Source organism: Nomascus leucogenys, chromosome 10 (genome assembly GCF_006542625.1).
Source record: "Nomascus leucogenys isolate Asia chromosome 10, Asia_NLE_v1, whole genome shotgun sequence".
NCBI lineage: Eukaryota > Metazoa > Chordata > Mammalia > Primates > Hylobatidae > Nomascus > Nomascus leucogenys.
Genome location: NC_044390.1, coordinates 96,329,965 through 96,355,974, shown reverse-complemented (window position 1 = coordinate 96,355,974; position 26,010 = coordinate 96,329,965). Strand labels below are relative to the sequence as shown.

The 26,010-nt window shown below is 42.8% G+C and overlaps 1 protein-coding gene and 2 long non-coding RNA genes across 3 annotated transcripts in view; 2 read left to right on the top strand and 1 right to left on the bottom strand.

Annotated features, from left to right (window-relative positions):
• The window catches only part of TMEM132D (transmembrane protein 132D), an 824,162-nt gene that overhangs the window by 674,510 nt on the left and 123,642 nt on the right, over nt 1-26,010 (top strand). The window contains exon 5 of the mRNA XM_003276114.2: nt 10,883-11,026. Coding sequence (XP_003276162.1) covers nt 10,883-11,026 — 144 coding nt within the window. The remainder of the gene's footprint in view (nt 1-10,882; nt 11,027-26,010) is intronic.
• LOC105740372 lies at nt 7,881-12,392 on the bottom strand. The gene is made up of 5 exons (XR_001116398.2): nt 11,575-12,392; nt 10,823-10,988; nt 10,282-10,512; nt 9,496-9,614; nt 7,881-8,580 (listed from the first exon to the last, which is right to left on the bottom strand). It is a non-coding gene; the product is annotated as an uncharacterized LOC105740372 (long non-coding RNA).
• On the top strand, nt 14,797-23,590 carry LOC115837019. Its single transcript, XR_004032096.1, has 3 exons — nt 14,797-15,001; nt 22,457-22,466; nt 23,579-23,590. It is a non-coding gene; the product is annotated as an uncharacterized LOC115837019 (long non-coding RNA).

Sequence of the window (26,010 nt, the reverse complement as noted above, 5' to 3'; positions counted from 1 at the left end):
CTTTTTCCTTTTGCCAGGAACATATTGAATCCATGCAAGTCATTGCATATGTTAGGATACTACTACTAAGCAGTAGTATCCTTATTTACAAATTAATAATGCCAAGCACTGCTTTAACAGTGCCTGCACTAACTCATTGGATCCGCATAAGAACTCTCTGTGGTACATACTACTTGGAACCTTGTTTTTCACATAAGAAAAATGAGATGCAGAGAGTTTCAGTAACTTGCAAAGTCACAAAACATGGAAGTGACAAAGCTGGGATTTGAACACAGGCCACCTGAGTCCAAAGGCTGTGCAGGTGGCACACAGAAAAGATTCTCCTGCATCTCATTTAACACCACTGTGAAGATGGGGAAACTTGGCCTCGAAGAACTGACATACCTTGGCCAAAGTCCTACATCTGATGCTGTGTAAAGCTAGGACTCAGATCCCTCAGACCAGGTCCCTGTCTCCACTCCCAGGCTGGTTGAGGAGGTCTTAAAGTCAGGCAGCGTGGATGACGCCAACAATAGTGAACATGTAGCTTTGCTTAGCATGTGCCAGTCGTGGCAATAACCACCTTTCACGTATGAAATCCTTCCCATCAACCCAATAGCATGGAAACTTTTCCAGTCCCCATTTCGCAGATGAGAAAACAGACACAGTACAGTACAGTACAGTACAGTACAGTACAGTCACTATTTTGCCGAAAGTCACAGAGCTAGTCGGCATGGGAACTGAGATTCCAAGCCAGGCTGTCTGGCTCCAAAGCTCGCACTCCTCACCCTAAGCTCTCCTGCTTCCGTATTTATTTTATATAATGTCTGTAATAAAATATAAACAATATGCACACTGATTATTTCCACTTGGGGAGATTAAGGAAGATGTAGCATTTGAGTTGGGCTTTGAGTTTGCTTAGGATAATTTAAAAACAAAAACAAAAAACAGTTTCTACCTCCCAGGTTCAAGGGATTCTCATGCCTCAGCCTCCCGAGTAGCTGGGATTACAGGCTTGGCCACCATGCCTAGGTAATTTTGTATTTTTAATAGAGACGGGGTTTTGCCATGTTGGCCAGTCTGGTCTCAAAACTCCTGACCTCAAGTGATCTGCTGCCTCGACGTCCAAAGTGCTGGGATTACAGGCATGAGCCACCGCACCCTGCCTGCTTAGTCTAATTTTTAATAGCAAGCTCCACTAGTATAATAAAATATTCTTTCTAAATAGACTATATTCTGTTTTTGAAAGGTATGTCTGTTACCTAAAGCCAGCTCTGGTTGCACAAAGCTCACTGTATACAATGGAGTCCATACTTGCTGGTGACATGAAGAAAGTCGACAAAATCAAGAATTTTTGCATTCGTTTCTGCATTTTGAACATTTCTCCCATTTTAAATGTGCATATTTAAAACAAATTTTGTATCAAGTAGAAAGAAGTCCTGATGTATGTAGCAGGTCTAGAGAACATATTCGTCGGAACAGAAGACAAAAGATTCTGATGGGGGATCCCCGGGAAAATGGCAAGATCAGTGAAGAGCTTGGCAAAACCTAAGATTATGAACAAGGTAAATTGTATTAACAAAAGAGGAAAAGAAGAAAGGCAATGAATAACTCCAGGAGACACAAAGTATTATAACGAAAGGAAATAGAATCCAAGGACAATTCTTTGCCCCACCGCAGTGGTTCTTAACTGAGAGTGATTTTTCTCCCTCAGGAGACATTGGCGATGACTGGAGACATTTGGGGCTGTCATACTCGGGGGATGACGGATGCTACTAGCATCTAGTGGGTGGAGGCCAGAGATGCTGCAATGCACAACCTACAAGGCATAGATCATTCTGATAACAAAGAATTGTGCAGCCCAAAATATCAACAGTGTCAAGTCAGAGAAAGCCTGCTCCACAGTGAACGATACTTGTAAGAGTATAATAGATACGTTAGTGGATTTCAACTCTGAGATCCAACCTTTGTACAAAGCACAGATGACTTCATTATGTTTCAGAACACAATGTAGACGTTATCGTCCTTGAGAGTATAAAAGTAAAAGTTAGAAATGAGAAAAGTTAGGAAGCTAACACCAGAGATGAACCAAAGAGGAGCTTTAGCAGGGCTAATATTATCATCTTGCAAAGCGGGAGGCGGGGGTTATCGGTTATCTATTGCTGCACAAGAAACCAGCAAACCATAGTATCCTCATTACAACAACAGCCATTTATATTATGTTCTGCCATGTGGCTCCAGGGGTCTACAGGACTCTGCCAGGTGGCTTCTGCTCAGGGTCTCCTGTTGAGTGCAGCAAGGTAGAGGCTACGTAGTCCTCTGAAAAGCCTCTGCATTTACACATCTGCTGTGGGGGACGCTGATTACAGTCTGGGCTGTTGACCACATCACCTGCATGTGGCCTTTCCATGCGGCCAGGGCTTCTTCACAGCATGGTGACTGCATTCCGAGAGCAAGTGCCCCCAGCAAGAAAACAAGGTTGAAGCTGTCTTGGCTTTTAGGACCTAGCCTCGGAAGTAGCAACCATCACTTCCACTGCATTCTAGAGGAAGTGATGCTTGCTACTTCCGAGGCTAGGTTCCAAAAGGTGATACAGCTAGAAGTGAGTCCTAAGGCTGGCCGGTGTTGAAGGGGAGAAAACCAGACTCCACGTCCACATGGCAGGAATGTCGAAGAAACTGCAGGCATGTTCTTAAACTATTCAGGGACCAAGGCGTTGTCTCTTTCTCCCCCCAGCTTTATTGAGCTATAACTGACAAATAAAAATTGTGTATGTTTAAGGTGTATAATATGATGTTCTGATACATATATACATTGTGAAATGATTGCCACTATCAAGCTAATAAATTCATCACTTCCCAGAGTTACCTTTTTTTGGTAGTGAGAGCATTTAAGAACTATGCTCTCAGCAAATTTCAAGTATATGATATAGTATTATTAACTACACTAAACATGCTGTACATCAAGTCTACAAAACTTACTCATTTTATAACTGAAAATGTGTACCCTTTAACCACAATTCCCCATTTCCCCCAACACCTCACCCAGTTCCCGGCAACCACCCTTCTACTTACCATTTCTATGAGTTCAACTTCTTCAGATATCACCTATAAGTAAGACGATGCAGTATTTGTCTTTGATTAGAGGTGTAGTTCCTTGGAATTATAAATACAGCCAATAGAGAAATCAAAAGGGGAACATGATCATATGCCTGAGAAAGGAGAGAAAGTAGAAGGCAGTCAGAGATAAAATTTCATTGATCATACCAGGAAATCAGTAGCTCAAGTCTAAAACTGTTATATCAAAAAAGGGGAATATAGCATATTATTTAGTAGATATAGGGGGAGAAACCTTTATAACATAGAAGAATTGAAAACAATTGCCTGAAGGAAACAAAAATGGAATTAGGGAAGGGTGGATGCCTGCTATGGCATTTCATTGTAAACCCTTTTGGAAGGGTAACATTTTAACAATGAGCTTGGATAACCTTGGTAAGATTTTGACTTTAAAAAGTATTGATTACATGTCAAAGTGATAATATTTTGTATTTATTAAGTACAATTTATTAATAACTTTAGGGACAAAAAAGAACAACAACAACAAAAATGTTTTTTCTCATTACAAAAAAATAAGTCAATTTAACTTACTTGTTTTGACTTAAGACCAATGAGAAATCATGAGGCAGTCCCCTTTCAGGTTGCATCAGTTAAGATGGTGATTATCTGTGAGTAACAGAGCTTGGAAATCAATGCTTAGAATGAGCAAGCTCTTAATTCTCTCTGCAAACGTGCTTGGAGGTGGATGCCCAGGGCGAGTGTGGCCATGCTTCTGGCATCCAGGTGCTTCCTTTTTGACTGGTCACTGTATTCGCTTCCTAGTGCTGCTGTACTGAAATGATGAAGTAACACAACGTGGTGGCTAAAAACGAGAAACTCACGCTGTCACTGTCCTGGAGGCTGCAAGTCTAACATGGTGTGACCAGGGCCATGCTCCCTCTGGAGGCTCTAGGGAAGCATCCCTCCTACCTCTTCCAGCTTCTGTGGTTGTGCCAATTCTTGATATTCCTCAGCTTATGGACGGATCACCCCAGTCTCTGGTGCCATCTTCCTGTGCCATCCTCCCTGTGTGTCTGTCTGTGTCTTTTCTTCTTGTAAGGACACCCATAATCCCACCTTAATCCATTAAGACCATGTCTCAACTAATCACATCTACAGAGATACTGATTCCAAATGAGCTCACATTCTGGGTCTCCATGTGGACATGAACTTTGTACTCAAGCCACCATGGTCATCATTCATCTGTGCTTATTTATCAGACATTTGGGAGAGCATTTACTAGTTACCAGGCGCTGTTCTAAACACTCTACAAATATTAACGCACCAAATCTAGGACAAACCCAAGAGGTACATACCATTATTATGCTCATTTTATAGCCGAAAATAATTAGGCACAAAGAGTTAAGTAACTTGCTTGGAGCCACCCCGCTAGTAGTGTCACAACCAGGATTCAAATGCAGGCAGTCTGATACGGTTTGGCTGTGTCCACATGCAAATCTCATCTTGAATTGTAGCTCCTATAATTCCCACATGTGGGAGGGACCTGGTGGGAGATAATTGAATCATGCATTCGGGCGGTTTCCCCCACACTGTTCTCGTGGTAGTGAGTAAGTCTCAGGAGACCTGATGATTTTATTTGGGGTTTCCCCTTTCGCTTGGCTCTCCTTCTCTCTTTGCCTGACGCCATGTAAGACGTGCCTTTGTTCTTCCCTCAGCTTCCGCCGTGATTGTGAGGCCTCCCCAGCCACCTGGAACTGAGTCCATTAAATCTCTTTTTCTTTATAAATTACCCAGTCTTGGGTATATCTTTTTTATCAACTGTGTGAAAACAGACTAATGCACAATCCAACGAGAGATTCCCTGCACTGAACTATTAATAGTTCACTACACTGAAACCACATGTCTTTTAACCACATACCACCACCTTTGAGTCACAAGATGCAGTTTAACTCCAGCATTATCTGTGCCTAGTGGGCAGGAAGAAAGGAAAGACAACTTTCAGAATCTGCTTAGTTCGTCTTATTTTTTTCATTTTAATTTAATTTAACTTTTATTTTAAATAAAGGAGTATATGTGCAGGATTGTTACAAAGGGAAATGTGTCATGGAGGTTTGTTGTACCAATTATTTCCCCACCCAGGTATTAAGCCTACTACTTATTGGTTGTTTTTCCTGATCTTCTCCCTCCTCCCAACCTCCACCCTCCCATAGGCCCCAGTGTGTGTTGTTATCCTCTATGTGTTCATGTGTTCTCATCATTTAGCTCCCACTTATAAGCGAGAACATGTGGTATGTTGTTTTCTGTTTCTGTGTTAGTTTGCCAAGGATAATGGCCTCCAGCTCCAACCATACCCCTGCAAAGGACATGATCTCATTCTTTTTTATGGCTGCATAGTATTCCATGGGGTATATGTATCACATTTTCTCTATCCAGTCTACCACTGATGGACATCTAGGTTGATTTCATGTCTTTGCTATTGTGAATACTGCTGCAATATACATGCACATGCCTGTGTCTTTATGGTAGAATGATTTATATTCCTTTGGGTCTATACTTGGTAATGGGATTGCTGGGTCAAATGTATTTCTGTTTTTATCTCTTTAAGGAATCACCACACTGTCTTCCACAAAGGTTGAACTAATTTACACTCCTACCCACAGTGTATAAGTATTCCCTTTACCCCACAATGTCACCAGCATCTGTGGTTTTTTTTAAATCTTTTTAATAATAGCTATTCTGACTGGTGTGAGATGGTGTCTCATTGTGGTTTTGATTTGCATTTCTCTAGTGATCAATGATGTTGAGATTTTTTATGTGATTATTGGCTGCATGTCTGTCTTCTTTTGAGTTTTTGTTTGTTTTTTTCATAAAATTTTCTGGAAGTCTCACTAAATGACTTTTATTAATATCTTCTGGGCCAGAAATGTGTCAGAGATTAAGGGCAGCCAAAAACTATAGTCATTTTATTTAGGCATGTTACAGCCACAAATGAAATTGGGGTTTTGTTAGGAAGAAAGGCAGAACAGACATTGAACGGGCAACAAACTGTCTAACACAGAGATCAATCTCTTAAGGTGTTTAGAAACTTCCCTTGTGCAATGTTTTTCTCTATCCATTATTTTCCTTGTCTCTGTTTTGCAATTAATTTTCAAAGGTGAACATGAATAAATGACTATGCTGATACTTGAAGCATAACATCCGGATACCAGAAACACGAGGAAATTTAAAAAACAAAAATCAAAATAAAAAAACACTCTAATTCTGATTCCAATCCATCAGACCACCACATGACCGATGATGTTGTAACAGACTTGGTCAGGGCCCTACCTATTTCCTCTTACCCTAGCACAGCAGTGCACTCCCCACCAGGTCCAAGTGCCACTCTCCGTGGGGAGCTTCCTTTGAAACAGTAGAAGTCTGTTTCGTCTGCACATGCAGTGGGCTGGAAGTGCTAAGCAGTGGTCCATTTAGGAGCAGCACTCAGGTTTGGTGTATAAATACCCCAGCCCCTCAGCCCTCAGTGAAAGTATTCTTATATGTATATGCTAGAGAATTCCCCTGCAGGGAAATACATCATAATAGATTTCAATCTATTGAGATACATACACATTTACACACTGCTACGGTTGGAATGTCTGTTCCCCCAAACCTGATGTTGAAATGTGTTCTCCAGTGTTGGAGGTAGGGCCATGGGAGGTATTTGGGTCATGGGAGTGAAACCCTCATGAGTAGGTAAAGTCCCTCTCTGGTTGGCAGTGGGCGTGGGGCAGTGATGGAGTTCTCAGTGTTGTTAAGAGGCTGGCACTTCTCCTGTTCTTCTCCCTTGCTTCCTCTACTGCTAGGTGATCTGTGCACATGCCTGCTCCCTTCGCCCTCCTCCACATGCTTTCTCCAGATGCCCAGTCTTTCAGCCAGCAGAATCACGAACCAAGCCAACCTTTTTTTCTTGTAAATTACCCAGCCTATCTAGGTTTTTTTGTTTTGTTTTGTTTGTTTGTTTGTTTGTTTTGAGAGAAGGCCTCGCTCTGTTGCCCAGGCTGTAGTGCAGTGGCACAATCATGACTCACTGCAGCCTTGACCTTGTTGGGCTCAGGTGGTCCTCCCACCTAGCCATTCAAGTAGCTGGGACTACAGGCATGTCCCACCACACCTGGATAAACTTTTTTCTATGTGTTTGTAGAGACAGGGTCTTACTGTATTGCCCAAGCTGGTCTCGAACTCCTGGGTTCAAGTGATCCGCCTGCCTCAGCCTCCCAAAGGGCTGGGATTGCAGGTGTGAGCCATGCACCTAGACTGGTATTTCTTTGTAGCAATACAAATGGACTAAGACACACACAGAATATACAATATGTGTCGTGATATACATCATCCCCTGCAGGATCAGCTCCAGGTGCCCACTGTGATAACTGGTTTAATCTACACAAATTGTTAGTAGCCTCCTTTTCCCTGTGTCGCTTGCACACTCCCCTGTTGAAGTTTCCTGAATGTCCCAGATAAATTGCTCTTGAATCATTGTCCCAGGATCTATCTCCAGGCTGGCTCAAACTAAGACATGGGTCATTATTTCTCTAGCAAGACAGGGACAGTTATTGTTTCCCTAGAATGGATGACAATGAGTCAGCCCCCAGGAAAAATATCTGAAGCCTCACTTTAATGGTTATACCTTTCTCAGTGCCACATCCAGCCTATTGTCTGCTATTCTACCTCCTCCTTGACTCTGGAGTGCCTAAAGTTCTGTAGTGCTTTGTTAGAGATCCTTACTGGCACACAGATAATGCCCAAATAGCAGAAAGGGCGTATGAAGTGACAATAAGGATTATGATTGGCTGATGGGAAGGAGATATGTTTTCTAAAGAGAGTCTGTGCCTTTATTTCCTAGGCTCTGAGGTGCTGTGATAAGGTGAACACAAAACAATAAGGAAGCTGAGCTTTCAAGGGTTTTCTGGGGTCCGAAAATCAGAGCAGCTGTAGGTCATACCTCAAGCAAAGCTAAGGCTTTGCAGGTACTTCTGCCACTGAACAAGGGTCTCTTTTGTCCTCCTCTTATCTGAAGACTTTTGTGAGTCATCCCCGTACCATTCACCTCCTGGAAAAGGCAAAGCTGTGCAAAAGAGAAAATTCTTGACGTCAAAGAATTGGGAATACGCAGAGGAGGCAGGGAAATACCAAGCCTGAAGGCTCAGTCACTCAGCCCCACTGAGATCTTGGTGGGCAGAAACACGTATGCTATTCAGAGAAAAAGGCAACACCCCAGACATATGGGCTTACAGCTGCTCATCAGTCATTCCCAGCATCATTTCTCATTATATTAACCTGAATGTGCAAAAACATGAAAGGCCTTTTGATTTTTATCGTTAGAGTGGAGATGCTCTTTACTTTTTACCACGAATGTGAGAAATTGTGTTCCCTGAGACTGATGTCAGAAGTGGCCACACTGCTCCCTCGTCTGTCTCTCTCCTTAGTGATGAGCCAGTTTCGGCCAGCAAGTTAAACAGCATTGTTCCACTTTTTTCCAGAGTACCACTTGTTCCTTTCGATCCTCACCCTTTAGAGTAGAAAAAAAATATTAGGTTGGTGCAAAAGTAATGGTGAGTTTTGCCATTAAAGCTAATTTTTCCTGCCTAGAGGCAGCAGGAAATAGCATCATATACTGATTTTGCCCCTTCATTTTTGTGCCATGTTTTTATTCGAATTAAAATAAAATCAGGCTGGGAACTCACAGAGGAGAAAACGTGTATGGATAATGGGACTTTGAAGGCCTATGCATATTCCAACAGTTTGAAACATGGTCTCTGAACTTCAGGAGCATTCCAAATTGGAGTCTTGTCTTTTAGAATTAAAATAATGAATAATATATGTATTGCTACATCCAAAGCCTAACCCCAATGAGCTGGTTATAGACAAATCTCATCCCATAAAGGAAAAGTAAGATCTTATCTAAGAAATAGTTAACATAATGAAAATAGTTATGTAATTTTAGGATGATAAACTTCTATTCCTTCTGCAGGCATTCTACTAACAGGCATGTTACATTTCACATGAGAATCAAAGTAACAAGAATCTTTGCAAGCTCATCTCTCAAAATGACACAGATACAGCCCTGCTGAGCTCCCAGTCTTAGAAGGAAAATAAAGCGATTGAGTAACTATGAGTGAAAGCAAAATGACAATTGTGTTAGATCCACCCTAACCAGCTCCTAGCACCCACCCAGATCTTTTGATGTTATTCTGTCAAAGAAAAGACAGATACGTTCAGAGTTAACAGAAGAAACGCAGCGTGGCATGTTGATAAAACACCTCTTAGGGACACCACTGGCATGTAATGAGCTGAAACTGAGCAAAGAACGTTGTGAGCTAGGACTTGGAAGTGGTATTATACAGAGATGTGGGGTTATATTGGGACTTCTATGTTTTTGTGATAGAAAATGCAATCTCTGCAGAGAAGAATGAGATTCACTTACCGGGTCTTGAGGCTCAGTTTTCTCTATCTGAAAAATGGGCTCCTATAATCTCTCTGTCCCCAACCAGTTAAAAAATCACAAGAATTCTAGAGGAGTAACTGAGGATGAGCATGGGTGCACTGGAGAGAGAGATGCGGGGTGTCATGAGATCCAGAGATGTTCGATGTCTGGGAAACACCACCGAGGCACAGGTGTGCCTGAGAAAAAGGGATTCATGCATACAGTGTGAGGAGCTGGGGAGCAAGAAGGTGAGGATGTAAATCCCAGCCCTTTCCCTGTTGAGTCCTATTTATGCACTTAACAAATACTAACACCATTCATTGTAGCTAAGCTCTGTGCTAGGTGCTGGTGAGCAGAAAGCAGATACAGCCCCATGGAGCTTAGAGTCTGGAAAACAGATAAAGGGATTAAATAACTATAGGTAACTGTTAAATAACTGTAGCAACCGTTAGGTGCTACCAAGGGGAAAGGTTCAGGACGTTCTTAATTCTGAAAGCAAATACTTGGGGCAAGCTGGGACATCCCTAAAGACACACGTCTTGAGCTGCTCGATGAAAGAAGGGTTTACAGCAAAATGCATGTTTGGGTGAGTGTGGATGTGTGATGCATCGTGGGTCACATCCGTGGGGATGTGGGAGTGCTGTTGGAGCCACAATAACATTCCAGACACGTCTGGAGGCCAGGACCCAATAAAAGCCTGGAAAATTGAAACAGAGTGAAAGAAAGCCAGAGCAAGACAGCACAGAGAGCGAGGGCTCTCTCCCTGCCCTTGTCTCCCTCACATACCTCACACTGGGGGTGCCGTGCTGCTCATCTAAGCTTCTTTCACAACACCAGGCCCCTCTGGCCATCCATCAGCGGCTTAAGCTACCGTCGTCATGTCCACGTTTAGACCTATTTGAGTTAGCTGATGCATGGACTCGGGAGCTGGACTTCCCGGGTTCAGATCCTGCCTTCATTAATTTCTAGCTGGGTGACCCTGGGCAAGTGACAAAACCTCTCTGTGCCATCTGTAAACTGGGAAGAAGAATGTCTGTCTTATCAGGATGCTATGAGGATTGACGAGCCGATATTTATAAAGCGCTTACAAGGGTGCCTGACACCTAAGTGTTTGCCAAACACAATATTAGTAATAAATTTTCTCCACCACCTTTTCTGTCCTCCACGCTTTCCCCATCGTAGTTGCTCTGCAGAAATCTGGGTGAGGACAGAGCGTTATCTCTTGGCTGCCGTGGTCACCCAGCTGGTGCTGCCCGCCAGGATTTCTGAGCCTGCAGAAGAGGCCAGTGCTGTTTGCAGGGAGGCTGAGGAAAGGCAGGCGGCTTACGCCCAGGGGCCGGGCCGTCTCAGGAGGGGATGTGATGGAAGGGTGTGTTTGGTCTTCCAGGAGGCAGAAATCCTGAACACAGCCATCCTCACGGGGAAGACGGTGGCCGTCCCGGTGAAAGTGGTCTCCGTGGAGGATGACGGCACGGTGACAGAGCTGCTGGAGTCTGTGGAGTGTAGATCGTCTGATGAAGACGTGATTAAGGCAAGTTGACACCTCCCCGCCCCTGCAGAAACCTGCTGTCATGTCAGCTTCTGTGCTCCTGGACCAGCTTGGGACCTCTGGGTCTCACAGGATCCCTCCCATCCCATTCTGGTTATCCTGCCGCTTAAATCAGGACATTCTCCCTAGCACAAATATTGGGCAGAATGAAAAGATGCTCCGGCTGATGACTCCGAGTCTGGGAGCCTGTCCCTTGACACTCTGTGTTTGCCGAATGCCCTTGGCCTCTTCCCAGATCCCCAGGGAGATTGTGGTGGGATGCAGGCACCAGCTTACCCTCCACCCGCCCCAGGCAGGGGAGAAGAGGGGAGGGAGCCCTAGAGCCTAGATGGATGGGTATGCGGCCACACTCCGGGATGATTCTATAGCACACAGCATTCGTGTAAAATCAATGGTAGCATAAGGTATACAACTACCCCCGGCTTTGATTTACAATACTGGCCAAGGGAGGAAGAGGAAACCATTCTCCATTCCTCTGCCCAGCCCACGAAATTCCACATGAGCTGGGGATGTGGATGAACAGCACTCACCCCTCCTTCCTTCCTCTCAGCCTCTTCTTTCTCTTCTTAAATTGAATGCAAAAATGATTCAAAACAGAGGCACACGGGGAGACGGATGGAGGAGGCCGGGAGATGGAGTCTTGCTCTGCCAGGAACCTCATAGCACACTTCCAGCCTGCAGGAGATAAATGGGTTCCTCAGGCTGCCACCGCCCACTCCAGAGCCAGGGCTGCAGTGACAGATGCAGCAGGCACCTCCTCAAAGGAGGAGGCTGCCAACAAAAGCCTGGGACAGGGAGAAGGGCTTCACGAGGCTCTGGGAGATTCCCTCCGCATGAGTCCTGGCCATGGCTGGAGCACAGGTCAATTCCTGGACAGGAATTGGTGTAACCACTCTGCTCTGAAGCAAACCTTCAGGGAGCATTTTTGCTCACTTAAAACACAGTCAACAAACATGAATCAAATCCCCACTAAGTGCTAGGTACTGTTCAAGACTCTAGGACCACACAAATGAGATGGACATGCATCCTTATGGGTTTCAGAGAGAAGGCAGAGATGTCAGAAAGCAACAGGGCAGCAGAACACATGACATCATACAGCACTCCTACCTACTCATTCCGGAATCTTCTTCACATCAGCACAGGGCAACTTCCTTCACTGGCTCCAGCCAGTATCTAGGCTCATCTTACATTCCTCCCCTCTCTGCATACCCAAGCCTTCATCAAATCCTGTTGGCAATGCCTTCCAAGGATAGCCAGGATCCAGCCCTCCTCGGGTCCTGCCACCACCCCAATCCCAGACACAATCACCTCAAAGCATTGACCACCTTGCTGGTGACCTAGGGCCTGTCCTTGCCTCCTCTCCCATAACCCCTCTTTAGTGCCACAGCCAGGGCGGTCACAGGTGATATGACCATGTCACTCCTCTGCTCGGCCCCTCAGGCTGATGAGCGGACACAGATGTGCAGTTTGATAGAAGAAATGAGACCTCATGTTAGATAGATCAGTTGGGTGATGACAGTTTACAATAATCTATTACCTATTTCAAAATAGCTAGAGAATAATACTAACGTTCCTAGCGTAAAGAAACAACAAATACCTTAGGTGGAGGCTATCTCAGTTACACTAATTTGATCTTTACAAATTTTATGAATGTATTAAATGGCCACATGGACCCCAAAATATGAACATTAAATTTGGATCAATTTTTTTATATATAAAAATTCACTGGCTTCCCCTCCTCAAAGTAAAAGCCAAAGTGTTTACAGAGACAGAATCAAACCTTTGTAGCCACACCTGCTGTGACGCTGACCTCACGCTAGGCACAGCCCCTCCGGCTCCCTCCACTGTGGCCACACTGGAGCCTTGGCCGCTGCTGTAACAGGACAGGCAGCCCCTCTCCTCCCTCTGCCTTTAACTCTCTTTCCCTGGATGCCCGTACGGCTTCCTCGCCTCATCTTCTCCCCAAGGCCTTTTCTGAGCAGCATCAGCAAAATCTTCACAGACACCCACAGCACTGCCTTCCCCATTCCTGCTGAACTTCTATTCATATATGCGTATATGTCATACATAGCATATGTTCATGTATCCACAGATACACTATATATTTTTGTTTGTTGTATTCATCATCTGACTGTCCTTGTTGGAACCTAAGCTCCGTGAGGGCGGTGCGGTATTCATTGTCTCACTGTCCTCATTGGAACCTAAGCTCCGTGAGGGCGGTGCGTTTGGGTCCACTTTGTTTGCTGCTGTATTCTTATCACAACAGTAGTGGGGGTTTTTTTGTTAATTTTATTCTTTTTGTGTGTTTTTAACTTTTATTTCAGGTTTGGGGGTACATGTACAGGTTTGTTATATATTAACAGGTCACCTGCATGTCACAGGGCTTTGATTACAGATAATTTCATCACCCAGGTAATAAGCACAGTACTCAAGAAGTATTTTTCTCTGATCCTCTCCCCTTCCCACCCTCCACCCTCCCATAGACCCCAGTGTGTGTTATTCCCCTCCTAGTATCCATGTGTTCTCCTTGTTGATCTCCCACTTGTAAGCAAGAACATGGAGTATTTGGTTTTCTATTCCTGTGTTAGTTAGGATAATGGCCTCTAGCTCCATCCATGTCCCTGCAAAGGACATGATCTCATTCTCTTTTATGGCTGCATAGTATTCCATGGTGTATATGTACCACATTTTCTTTATCCAGTCTAGCATTGATGGCCATTTAGGTTAATTTCATGTCTTTGCTATTGTGAATAGTGTAGCAATGAACATTCGCATGCATGTATCTTTATGGTAGAATGATTTATATTCCTTTGGGTATGTACCCAATAATAGGATTGCTGGATTGAATGGTAGTTCTGTTTTTAGCTCTTTGAGGAATCATCAAACTGCTTTCCATAGTGGCTGAACTAATTTGCATTCCCACCAGCACCGTATAAGCATTCCCTTTTCTCCACAACCTCACCAGCATCTGCTATTTTTTGACTTTCTAATAATAGGCTATCTGACTGGTGTGAGATGGTATCTCATTGTGGTTTTGATTTGCATTTCTCAAATGATTAGTGATGTTAAGCATTTTCTCATATGCTTATTGGCCATATATATGTCTTCTTTTGAAAAATGTCTGTTCATGTCCTTTGCTCACTTTTTAGTGGGGTTGGTTTTTGCTTGTAAAATTGTTTATGTTCCTTACAGGTGCGCGATATGAGACCTTTGTCAGATGCTAAGTTTGCAAATATTTTTTTCCATTCTGTATGTAGGTTGTTCGTTTACTCTGTTGAGTTTCTTTTGCTCTGCATATGCTCTTAACTTTAATTAGATCCTGTTTGTCAATTTTTGTTTTGGTTGCAATTGCTTTTGGCACCTTCGTCATGAAATCTTTGCCAAGTTCTGTGTCCAGAATGGTATTTCTTAGGTTATCTTCCAAGGTTTTATAGTTTTGAGTTTTACATTTAAGTATTTAATCCATCTTGAGTTAATTTTGTATGTGGTGTAAGGAAGGGGTAGGTCATTCGGGAGTAGGTTGTTTAACTTCCATGTAATTTTATGATTTTGAGTGATTTTCTTTGTATTTATTTCTATTATTGTGCTGTGGTCTGAGAGTATGGTTGGTATGGTTTCAATTTTTTTTTTGAATTTGCTAAGGATTGTTTTATGTCCGATTATGTGGTTGATTTTGGAGTATATGCCACGTGGTGATGAGAAGAATGTATATTCTATTGTTTAGGGGTGGAGAGTTTTGTAGATATCTATGAGGCTCATTTGGTGAAGTGTTGAGTTCAGGTCCTGAATATCTGTGTTAATTTTCTGCTTCGATGATTTGTCTAATACTGTCAATGGGATGTTGAAGTTTCCCACTATTATTGCATAGGGATCTAAGTCTCTTCCTAGGTCTCTAAGAACTTGCTTTATGAATTTGGATGCCCCTGTATTGGATGCATGTATAGTTAGGATAATTAGGTCTTACTGAATTGAACCATGTACTATATAATGCCCTTTTTTTTTTATCTTTGTTGGTTTAAAGTCAGTGTTTTTTTTTCTGAAATTAGGACTGTAACTCTTGCTTTTTTTCTGTTTTCCATTTCTTCGGTAGATTTTTCTCCAGCCCTTTATTTGGAGCCAATGGATGTCACTACATGTGAGATGGGTCTCTTAAAGACAGCATACCGTTAAGTCTTGTTTCTTTATCCAGCTTGCTATTCTGTGCCCTTTAATTGAGGCATTTAGCCCATTTACATTCAAAGTTAGTATTGATATGTGCAGATTTGACCCTGTCTTCGTATTGTTAGCCGTAGACTTGTTTGTGTCGTTGCTTTATAATGTCACTGTTCTGTGTATTGAAGTGCTTTTTCAAATTGGCTGGCAATGGTCTTTCCTTTCCATATTTAGTGCTCCTTTCAGGACCTCTTGTCAGGCAGGTCTGGTAGTAACAAATTCTCTCAGCACTTGCTTGCCTGAAAAAGGGACTTATTTCTCTTTCACTTATGAAGCTTAGTTTGGATATGAAATTTTTGGTTGAAAATTTTTTTCTTTATGAATTTGAATATAGGACCTCAATCTCTTCTGGCATGTAGGGTTTCTGCTTAAAGGTCCGTTGTTAGCCTGGTGGGGTTCCCCTTTGTAGGTGACCTGCCCCTTCTCTCTAGCTGCCCTTAACATTTTTCCTTTCATTTTGACCTTGGAGAATCTGATGATCGTGTCTTGGGGACGTTCTTCTTGTGTGATATCTCACAGGGGTGCTCTACATTTCCTGAATCTGAATGTTGGTGTCTCTAGTGAAATTGGGGAAGTTTTCATGGATGATATCCTGAAATATGTTTTCCAATTTGCTTGCTTTCTTCCTGTCTGTTTCAGGGATATCAATGAGTTGTAGATTTGGTCCCTTTACATAATCCCATAGGCCTTCATCGGAGGCTTTGTTCTTCTTCATTTTCTTCCTTTATTTTTGTTTGACTGAATTATTTCAGACAGCCAGCCCTCAAGCTCTGAGATTTCTTCAGCTAGGTCTATTCTGCTTTTAATACTTGCAATTGCATTATTTAATTCTTGTAGTGTGCTTTTAAGCTCTATCACATCAGCTTCCTTCTTTTTTGTAATGGCTACTTTGTTCCTTTATCATTTTGTTGTGATTCTTAATTTCCTTAGATTGAGTTTGATGTTCTCTTGAATCTCAGTGATCTTTGTTTCTATCCATATTCTGAATTCTATTTATATCATTTCAGGCATTTCAACCTTGTTAAGAACCCTTGCTGGGGAACTAGTGCAGTCATTTAGAAGAAAAAAGGCACTCTAGCTTTTTCAGTTGCCAGAGTTTTTGTGTTTGCTCTTTCTCATTTGTGTGGGCTGATATTTCTTCAGTATATGAAGTTGATGTCCTTTGGATGGGTTTTTTGGCTTTTTTCTTCTTTGAGGTTCCAGGGGGTTTGATTATGGTATAAGGTGGGTTCAGTTGATCGGCTTCAATTCTAGTCTGCTCCTGGGTCTCTGAGGAGCCCCCTCTGATTACTGTTTTCATGCCCATATTTCTTTTGTTCAGTGTTCTGGTCCATGAGGCTCCCTCAGGCAGGAACCACAATTGGCAGATAAGCTGTATACTTGCCAGGTTGGTCCTAATCTGCTGTCCATATGCTCCCTGGGGAAATATGGGGTTGTGCCTGCCTGTCCTTAGAGCTCAGGCGGAAACAGGACTGCTGTGTTGGAAGCTCTCTGGGTGTGACACGTCTGGCTATGGGAGGCAAAAGAGGGTGGAGTTCCCTGCCCAGACATCCAGATGTTTCCAGAGCAACAGGAGGCTGTGTCCCTTGGCAAATTTAGGCAGATGTAGGACCATTGAGCTAGAAGCTCTAGCAGGAGTAGCTTGCCTGGTTACCAGTGGCAGGGGTGGGTAACGATGCCTGCCCTGCCCTCCGAATGCTTCCTGGGACCACAGGAGGCTGCACCCACTGGCTGAGTTCCCACAGAAGCAGGGCCACTGGACCAGAAGCTCTAGCAAGCATTGCCCTCCTGGCTGTCAATCAACACTAGTGTTAAAAGAAAAACCTCAAACAAATTAAATTTAACAGAGTTTAATTGAGCAAATAATGATTCACAAATTAGGAAACCCCCAGAATCTGAACAGGTTCAGAGCGACTCTGGAGCTGACATGTGGTCAGATAACATTTATAGACAGAAAAAGGAAAGTGGACCACAGAAAACAGAGTGAGGTGCAGATGCATCCGGATTAGTTACAGCTCAGCATCTGCTGTATCTGAACATGGTTTGCGGAGTTGGCTACCTGTAGTTGGCTGACACTCAGTGATTGGTACAAAAGCAGGTACAGTGTGGTTGAACGTGCAGTTAGGTTACTGTTCAGTAGGCATGGAGAAACCTTTGGGCCAAACTTAAGCTACATGTGGCAGCTTTAGGCTAAACTTAACACTAGGCATGCAGTAGGTGGTTAAGAAGTGTTTGCTGTCAGCAAACATTTTTTTAAATATGTTTGACAGCAAACATTTCTTGAGCAACTACTGTGTGCCTAGTGTAAAGTTTAGCCTAAAGCTGCCTCACGTAGTTTAAACACTGAAGGGAAAACAAAACTACATTACTCAAGGCTTCCCTGGGGGTGTAATACCTGAAGGATGAATTTGTGCCCAGTCCGCCCTGCTGGCAGAGGGAATGGCATGAGGAAGGGAAATAGGAGGCGGTTCTTTCTGCAGGTGGCCACATCTCCAGCCTCCAGGAGTGGCCATGTGATTCAGGGTGGCCAATCAGAACATGGCAAATTCTGGACATGCCATTGGCTCAGGGATAGACACGTTATCCAATCAGAGCCAATGAGATGCAAGCTTGAGACTTGGGCAGGAACTCTTGAGAAAGAAATGTCTTTCCTCCCTTTGTTTCTGAGAATGACTCATGAAACCACCCTTGGAAATATAGAGGGTGCAACGAAAAATGAAAAACCTCACAGCATTTATTTTACATCCACCAATAAGCCTCAAAGCCCGATGCACAACTTAAAAATCAAAACCCACAGCTCACACAGTTGTCTTTGTGGTGCTCTGTGAATCACAGATGTTGACAAAGAGTCACCTGGTACGTGTGGTGTTTTGGCATCATTTGGAGGCTGTTAAGAAAGAAAGCCAAGGGATTCTCAGAGATGTGTCACAGCCAACTGTGCAGCCCCTGGAAAGCCTCTGAGCAGAGAAGTTCTGCCTTTAAAGGCCCCAGTCTTTTTATTTTTATTTGCTTTCTCTTCTTTCCTCAGCCAAAAGCCCAACAGGCTGGTGTGGGCTTCCCCAGCCACATCAAAACCTCCTCTCAGGAAATCCACTGAAAACTCATTCACGCTGAATTGTAAATTGCGTAAAGGCATGCTCTCTTCTGCCTCCCAAGGATGCTCATTTTGTTTTTTGTTTTTTTTTCAAGAAGTCAACAGGTCCCCAATGAAAGCATTTCAGATGTTTGCAATAATAGACACTGTGATTCTCAGAGGTTGGAAATAATAGAAAATGCCACCTACATCAACAAGTTAAAAAAAATTGTCACATGATTGAAAAGTCCAGCTTGGGGCTAGCTTAGGGTGTTTTATTTAGAACTCCAAAATATATCACCGGAACATCTCCTCTTTTCCTCTCCTTCCCTCCTTCTCTCTGTTTCTCCCCCTACCCCCACTCTTTCTGTCTTTTTCTTCCTTATAGACACTCTTTCTTCTGTATGAGTTTCATTCTCACAGAGCTGTCCTTATGGGAGCAAGATGGATGCCTCAGAACTGGTTCACATCCAGTAGAAAAGAGTATCTGTCTTCTAGGACATTCCTGTATGAATCCTGAGATATGTTCTTATGGGACCTATTTAGGTCACCTTATCCTTGAGCCCAGCACTGCAGCCCAGGGCTCCAAACATACTGGTTGTCCAAACCCTAAATCATCTCAAAGCACATGAAGTCAATGAGGAGTTTGGGGAGTAGGGTCCCCCAGGGCCAACCTGTGTATTGTCACTACAGAGAAGGGCAGTGGACTCTTTGCAGCAAGAGCAACCCATGTTCCCTGCAGCCACTTAGGAGTGGGATAGCCTCGGGGTTGGGGACATTGTAAGAACCCACAGAGCAGCTGGTGGGAGAGCCGTTCTCTCCTAAAGCCAGCCACACTTTACACACTAGGAGGAAGACTGACTTGGGCTCAAGTATTACTCCTGAAAAATTTGCTGAGGTTTTTGTTTTTGTTGTTGCAACTTACAGGCTCAAGTGTTCATTAACAGGTCCTGAATAAACCAGTATCCACCAAATATTTCAGAAATGTCCACTGATAAAAATCAAAGGGGGCTGTAGCCCTACTTGATTACAGCTTCTCTTGGTGAACCTGCTTTATTATACAGCATTTCAACAGCGCCAACATCCACCCTTGCTTCTGCACCAGAAACACACAACAGTGGAAATCAGGTGTAATAAAGCTTGACACATTCTCCTAAGGTGGATCAAAGTGGAATCTTTCTCTCTGTGAGTGTAGCAAACTGCTGTGAGGAGAAGGAGTATAATTTCGGGGATGGGAGCACAACACTTAACAAGCTGAGTAAACAACTGGGAAGAAGAGAAGAGTGGAAAATCAGAGAAGCTTTTCTGCAGCTATTTTCAGCATCCCTGGTGGAGTGCTTCAGTGTTGGGGCCTGAATGGCATGGCTCCTCTTCCAGCAGCCTGTTCCTGAGGAGAGGAGAGCGGTGGGGAGTCGGCTCCTGGCAGTTCTCTTTCAGCGGTCCAGCTGGACGCCCGACCACCTGCGCAGCCACAGGGACAGCCCCCACGAGGCAGCTTCCTAAATAGTCCCTTCTTTTTTTCTCCACCTGCAGATCCTATAACTCCCGATCAGCTTTTTTGTCCCCACCCCAAGACTTTAGCCAAATGGCTTCAAATATTCAGCTAAGGAATGGAGAAGTTGCAGGGATTGCGCCTCCTCACTGATCCCTGCTGCCTCCTTTGAAGACTTTCCCTGTGTCACCTGCAGGGAAGAGTTCTCAGGGAGCAGACTGGCCACATAACAATAGCATCCCCCGTGTATGAGCATGATACCTTTGATGCACTAACACAAGAGATGCACTTTTGATTAGTGAAGGAGTATCTCTGAGGCTCTTTTATTCGGCAGGAGTAATGGATTAGACTGACCTCCCAACAGACACTTCCTTCAATCCATCATGTGGCAAAGGGTGGTCATTTTGATAATAATCCTTCAATATTGGAAAGGACTCTGTAGCTACAGAGTGGGAGTGACCACCTGTGGGATACAGGAATTGGCCCTGTTGGTCCCCCCTCCATCCAGTGGAGATCCAAGTGGATTCGTGGCAGGGAGAGTTAGGGGAAGATAAAGATGAACTGTATCACATAAACTTTGCATACTCACCTGGCATTATTATTGATTTTTAATCACGGCATTCTATTTGGACAGCAAATAGTGGTGATTCTTTCCTAAAGTTGACTTCCTAATGTTAGGATTTTTGTTATTGCTGGATTAGGAGTTGATATGGTTTGGCTGTGTCCCCACCCAAATCTTATCTTGAATTGTTGCTCCCGTAATCCCCATGTGTCATGCGAGGGACCCAGTGGGAGGTAATTGAAACATGGGGGTGGGTCTTTCCCATGCCGTTCTTGTGATAGTGAATAAGTGTCATGAGATCTGATGGTTTTATAAAGGGCACTTCCCCTGCACAAGCTCTCTTGCTTGCCACCATGTAAGACATGCCTTTGCTCCTCCTACACCTTCTGCCGTGATTATGAAACCTCCCAGCCATGTGGAATTGTGAGTCCATTAAACCTCTTTTTCATTATAAATTACCCAGTCTCAGGTATTTCTTTAGAGCAGTATGAAAATGGATAATACAGGAGTAAATATATTAGTTTAGAGAAAACAGCATTTCTGGTTCCCATCTGTAGGCTCATCTTATAAGTTCTTCTTCCACTATATCAATCTGTTTCTAAAACCTAATGTGTGATTTTAGAATTGTTAGTGGATTATTTCACTCCTGATGCAGATTGAAAGTAATTAGAGACAGCCAAGACTGGTGGTTCACACCTGTAATCCCAACAATTTGGGAGGCCGAGATGGGTGGATCACTTGATCTCAGGAGTTTGAGACCAGCCTGAGCAACATGGCGAAACCCTATCTCTACCAAAAATACAAAAATTAGCTGGGTGCATGCCTGTTATCCTAACTACTAAGGACTCTGATGGAGGAGAATTGCTGGAGCCTGGGAAGTCGAGGCTGCAGTGAGCCATGATGGCACCACTGCATTCCATCCTGGATGACAGAGCGAGACCCTGTTTCAAAAAAAAAAAAGGTAGATGGACGTGTTATAGCAATAATAATAGAAATTGTGATGTTTTTATACTTATTGGATGCTTACTTCATAGCAGGAAGCATTTGCTTCTTTAATCCTCACAGCAACCCCATGAAATAGATATTTTTATCGGTTATAGTTTAACACATATATTTTCTCTTTTAATTTTTATCTTATTATAAATAAACAGTTTATAATTATATGTATTTATGGAGCACAAAGTGATGTTATGATTTATGAAAAAATGTGAAATAATTAAATCAAACTAATTAACATATCCTTCACTTCAGATACTTATTTTTTGTAGTGAGGACAGTTGAAATTTACTCTCTGGACACTTTTTGAAATGTACAATATACTATTGTTAACTATATTGTCCACACTGTGAGATAGATTTTTAAAAAATAACTTACTCTTTCTGGCTAACTGGAGCCTTGTACCAAAGTGTCAATGTCTGTAATGACCATTTTACTCTGTGCTTTGATGAGATCCATTGTTTTAGTTTAGATTCCACATATGAGAACATGCAGTATTTGTCTTTCTGGGCCTTGTGTATTTCACTTAGCATAATGTTTTCAAATTTCATGCATATTGTCAAAAATGATGCAATGTTTTTTAATGTCTGGATAGTATTCCATTGTTTATATGTAATGCATTTCCTTTACCCATCCATCTGTTGATGGACACTTAGGTTGATTCCATAACTCGGCTACTGTAGGTAGTGCTGCAGTGAACATAGGAGTGAGACATCTCTTTGACATATTAATTTCAGATCTTTGGGGTGTATACCCAGAAGTAGGATTGCTAGATTATATGGTAATTCTATTTTAGTTTTTCGAGGAGCCTCCGTACGGTTCTCCACAATGACTGTACTAATTTACATTTCCATCAACAGTGTACAAAGGTTCCCTTTTCATTACATCCTTGCTGACACTTGCTATCTTTTTAATAATTCTTAATGATTTTTATAATTTTATAATTTTAACAATTCTTAATAACAGCCATTCTGACAGATGTGAGGTGATATTAAAACCGAGGAATGGTTTTAATCTTCATTCCATAATGATTCGTCATGTTGAGCATTTTAAAATGTATCTATTGACTATTTATAGCTCTTCTTTTGTGAAATGTCTACTCAGTTCCCTTGCCCATGTTTTCATTGGATTGTTTCCTTACTATTGAGTTGTTTGAGTTTCTTATATATTTTAGATGTTAACCCTTATTGGATGTATGGCTTGCAAATATTTTCTCCCATTCCATGGGTTATATCTTCACACTGTTAATCGTTTCCTTTGCTGTGTAGAAATGTTTATGTTTCATTCAATTTCATTTGTCTATTTTGTTTTTGTTGCCTGTACTTTCGAGGTCAAGTCCAGAAAATTATTGCCCAGACAGAACTCATACTGTGCTTCCCCTGTGTTTTCTTCTAGTAGTTTTGCAGTTTCTGGTTTTGTGTTTAAGTCTTTATTTTGAGTTGATTTTTGGATGTGGTGTGTGATAAGGGTCCAGTTTTATTCTTCTGCATGTGGATATCCAGTTTTCCCAGTGCCATTTATTGAAGAGACTGTCCTTTCCCATTTTGTATTCCTGGAACCTTTGTTGGAAATCAATGGACTTTACAAGCATGGATTCATTTCTAGGCTGTCTGTTCTGCTCCATTGAAAGCGGTATTATTTTTATCCTCATTTTTGATGTGAGGGAATTGAGACACAGAGTTCTGATGCATCATCAGAGATCACATACGTGGTACCGATTTCCAACCCTTTTCTATCTTGCTCTATCACTCATCTTCTAGGGGTCGGCAAACTATGCATGCTTGGGGATGAGATTAGGCATATTTACCTGTTGAGTATTGTCTATGGCTGCTTTTGTGCTACAATGACAGAGTAGACATATAAAAATTATATAAAATCCAAAGTTCAGTATCCATAAAGAAAGTTTCATTGCCGCACAGCCACACCCACTCATTTACATCTGTTAGTGGCTGCTTTTATGTGACCAGGGCAGAGTTGAGCTGTTGTGAGAGAAATCATATGGCCTGCAATGCTGAAAATACTTACCATCCAGTCCTTTGTAGAGAAAGTGCCAATCTCTGCTCATGGACTCTACTGGGCCTTTTCTTCATGGGTAGTGACTTACATGATAATTTGCTGACACCCTACTCCCCCAGCCAAAAGTAACTTCTCCACAGATGCTTGCAGTTCTTCCAACAAGACTTCATGCCATTGGATTAGGCATTAATCTCTCCCTATAATCCTTCATTAAAGTTAATACATTTTTAGGTGAGATTGTATATATCAATTCCTGGAAATTTTTGTCATAATGAATTGTTTAGATCACTTTTCTTTTTGATAGTCAAATTTGGACAAGCAGAGATTATACCTCCTGGGGAAATGGGAACACCTCAAAAAATGAGAGAAAATGGGTCAAAGATGGACCAACCTTACCCTATATCTTAGGTTAGCCTAGAAGAGCATCAGCAAATAAACCTCACACAAGATACTCCTCCCAGTACCATACTCAGGGCAGACATCGCCAGTCAAATACACCACATCATTTTACTGTGCTGAGACATGGGTTGCAATCCCCAATACTGCCAATCATGAGCATCTTAGACCTAGAAAGAAACCACATGACCTCCCCATGCTACCCCACTTATATAGAGTTTATATAAAGGATTTTGGAGAACATTTAGACCAAGAATCACAAGCCCAGAAGAATACAAGAGCCAGGAGATAATTTAAATGAGTAAGAGCAATAAGGAATCATGAGGATTGCACAGACTAACGGACACATGCCCTTTCTAGAGATAAAGCCACAACTACATCCTACCTGACTGTTGCTGCGTGAAAAGATTATAACATGCTACTGAAGCATTTTAGCTCCTGAGTCAAATTGCATGGATTTAAATCCTCGCTCTGATATTTGTAAACAACAACAACCAGGACATGATCCATAAACTTTTTTTTTTTTTCTTTTTTTGAGATGAAGTCTTGCTCTGTTGCCCAGGCTGGAGTACAGTGGCGCGATCTCAGCTCACTGCAGCCTCCGCCTCCTGGGTTCAAGCCATCCTCCTGCTTCAGCCTCCCAAATAGCTGAGATTACAGGCATGTGCCATCACACCCAGCTAATTTTTGTATTTTTTGGTAGAGACGTGGTTTCACCATGTTGGCCCAGCTGGTCTCAAATTCCTGACCTCAAGTGACCCACCCATCTCGGCCTCCCAAAATGCTGGGATTATAGGTGTGAGCCACTGCACCTGGCCCCCATAAACTCTTTATTCCTCAGTTTTTTCTGTTGTTGAATGTACATGATCCATTTAACATGACAAACTTTGATTCTAACAAACTTTTAGTTCTGTGACCACAAAAAAACACATGTGGTTGCATTGGAAAGTTAATCAATTAGAGTCACTTCAATTATGCGTAAATTCCCTTATAAGTAGGAATATGCCTTCAGCTATGTTCTTAATTTCAGGACTGTCTGCACAAATCCTTCCCTGGTTTAATTATTTAGAACCAGATAAGTGGGTCAGGGTCACAAGGTAATATGAATTTCCTATGAGCTTCTCCTTGTTGCTTTTGATCTTGTCCCCCACGCCAAAATCCACTCGCCACCCAAGAGTCAAAGTGATCCTTTTAAAATATGGGCCACATCACATTATTTCTCCACTCAAAATCCTCCCATGGTTTCTGTCTCCTGCCCAGTGAAAGCTACATTCCTTACAACTGCCTCTAAGGCCTATTCCATCTCCCCATCCTCCCTTTTAGCCCCTACCATCCTCACCTCATTTCCTGCAACTCTCCTTCTGGCCACACTGGGCTTCTTAATGACTCTTGGAACCTGCCAGGCCTGTGCCTGCCTGGAGACCTCACCCTGCCTTTCTCCCGCCTACTGGATGCACGCAGCTGCCCCTCACTGTCTTCAGGTCTCTGCTCAAATCTCCCAAGTTTCAATAGCAATGCCCCACCTCTGACATTCCCCATCCTTCTTCCCTGCCCTATGTTTCTTCATAGAACTTATCACCAAAGCCTTCCTACATTTTTTGCTTCTTATCTGCTCATTGTCTGCCTCTACAAGGTTGAGGACTAGTTGGTTTTGATCATTACTGATTTCCCCAGTGCCTGGAACAATGCCTGCTGCCCACTGAGCTATCAGTATTTGTTGAAAGAAAGGTCTTATCTAAGAAGTCACAGCGGATGAGGATGGAGAGGGCCATCTCTCTTGGTTGTCACATAGAGGATTCTGATTATCACGGGAAGGAGGAAGACTCCTCCCTTCAGTAGAAAAAAAATAGAAACAACTCTGAACATTTTCTTCATTTGGATGAGGAGACACCTGTGTACTCACTGTAAGGTGGATTTTTCCTGAACCTTCACATAAAAAAGTGAAAATACACCCTGGATGGTGGATGGGACTCCCTCCAGGCCCAAATAAAAGTAAGCAGAAGTTTCAAGAGCTGAATTAATGGGTAATGTTTATTTTTATTTTTATTGAACTTCTATTTTAGGTTTGGGGGTACACGCGAAGGTTTGTTACATAGGTAAACTCGTGTCATGAAGATTTGTTGTACAGATTATTTCATCAGCCAGGAATTAAGCCAAGTGCCCAATAGTGATCTTTTTTGCTCCTCTCCCTACTCCCACCCTCCACTCTCAGGTAGACC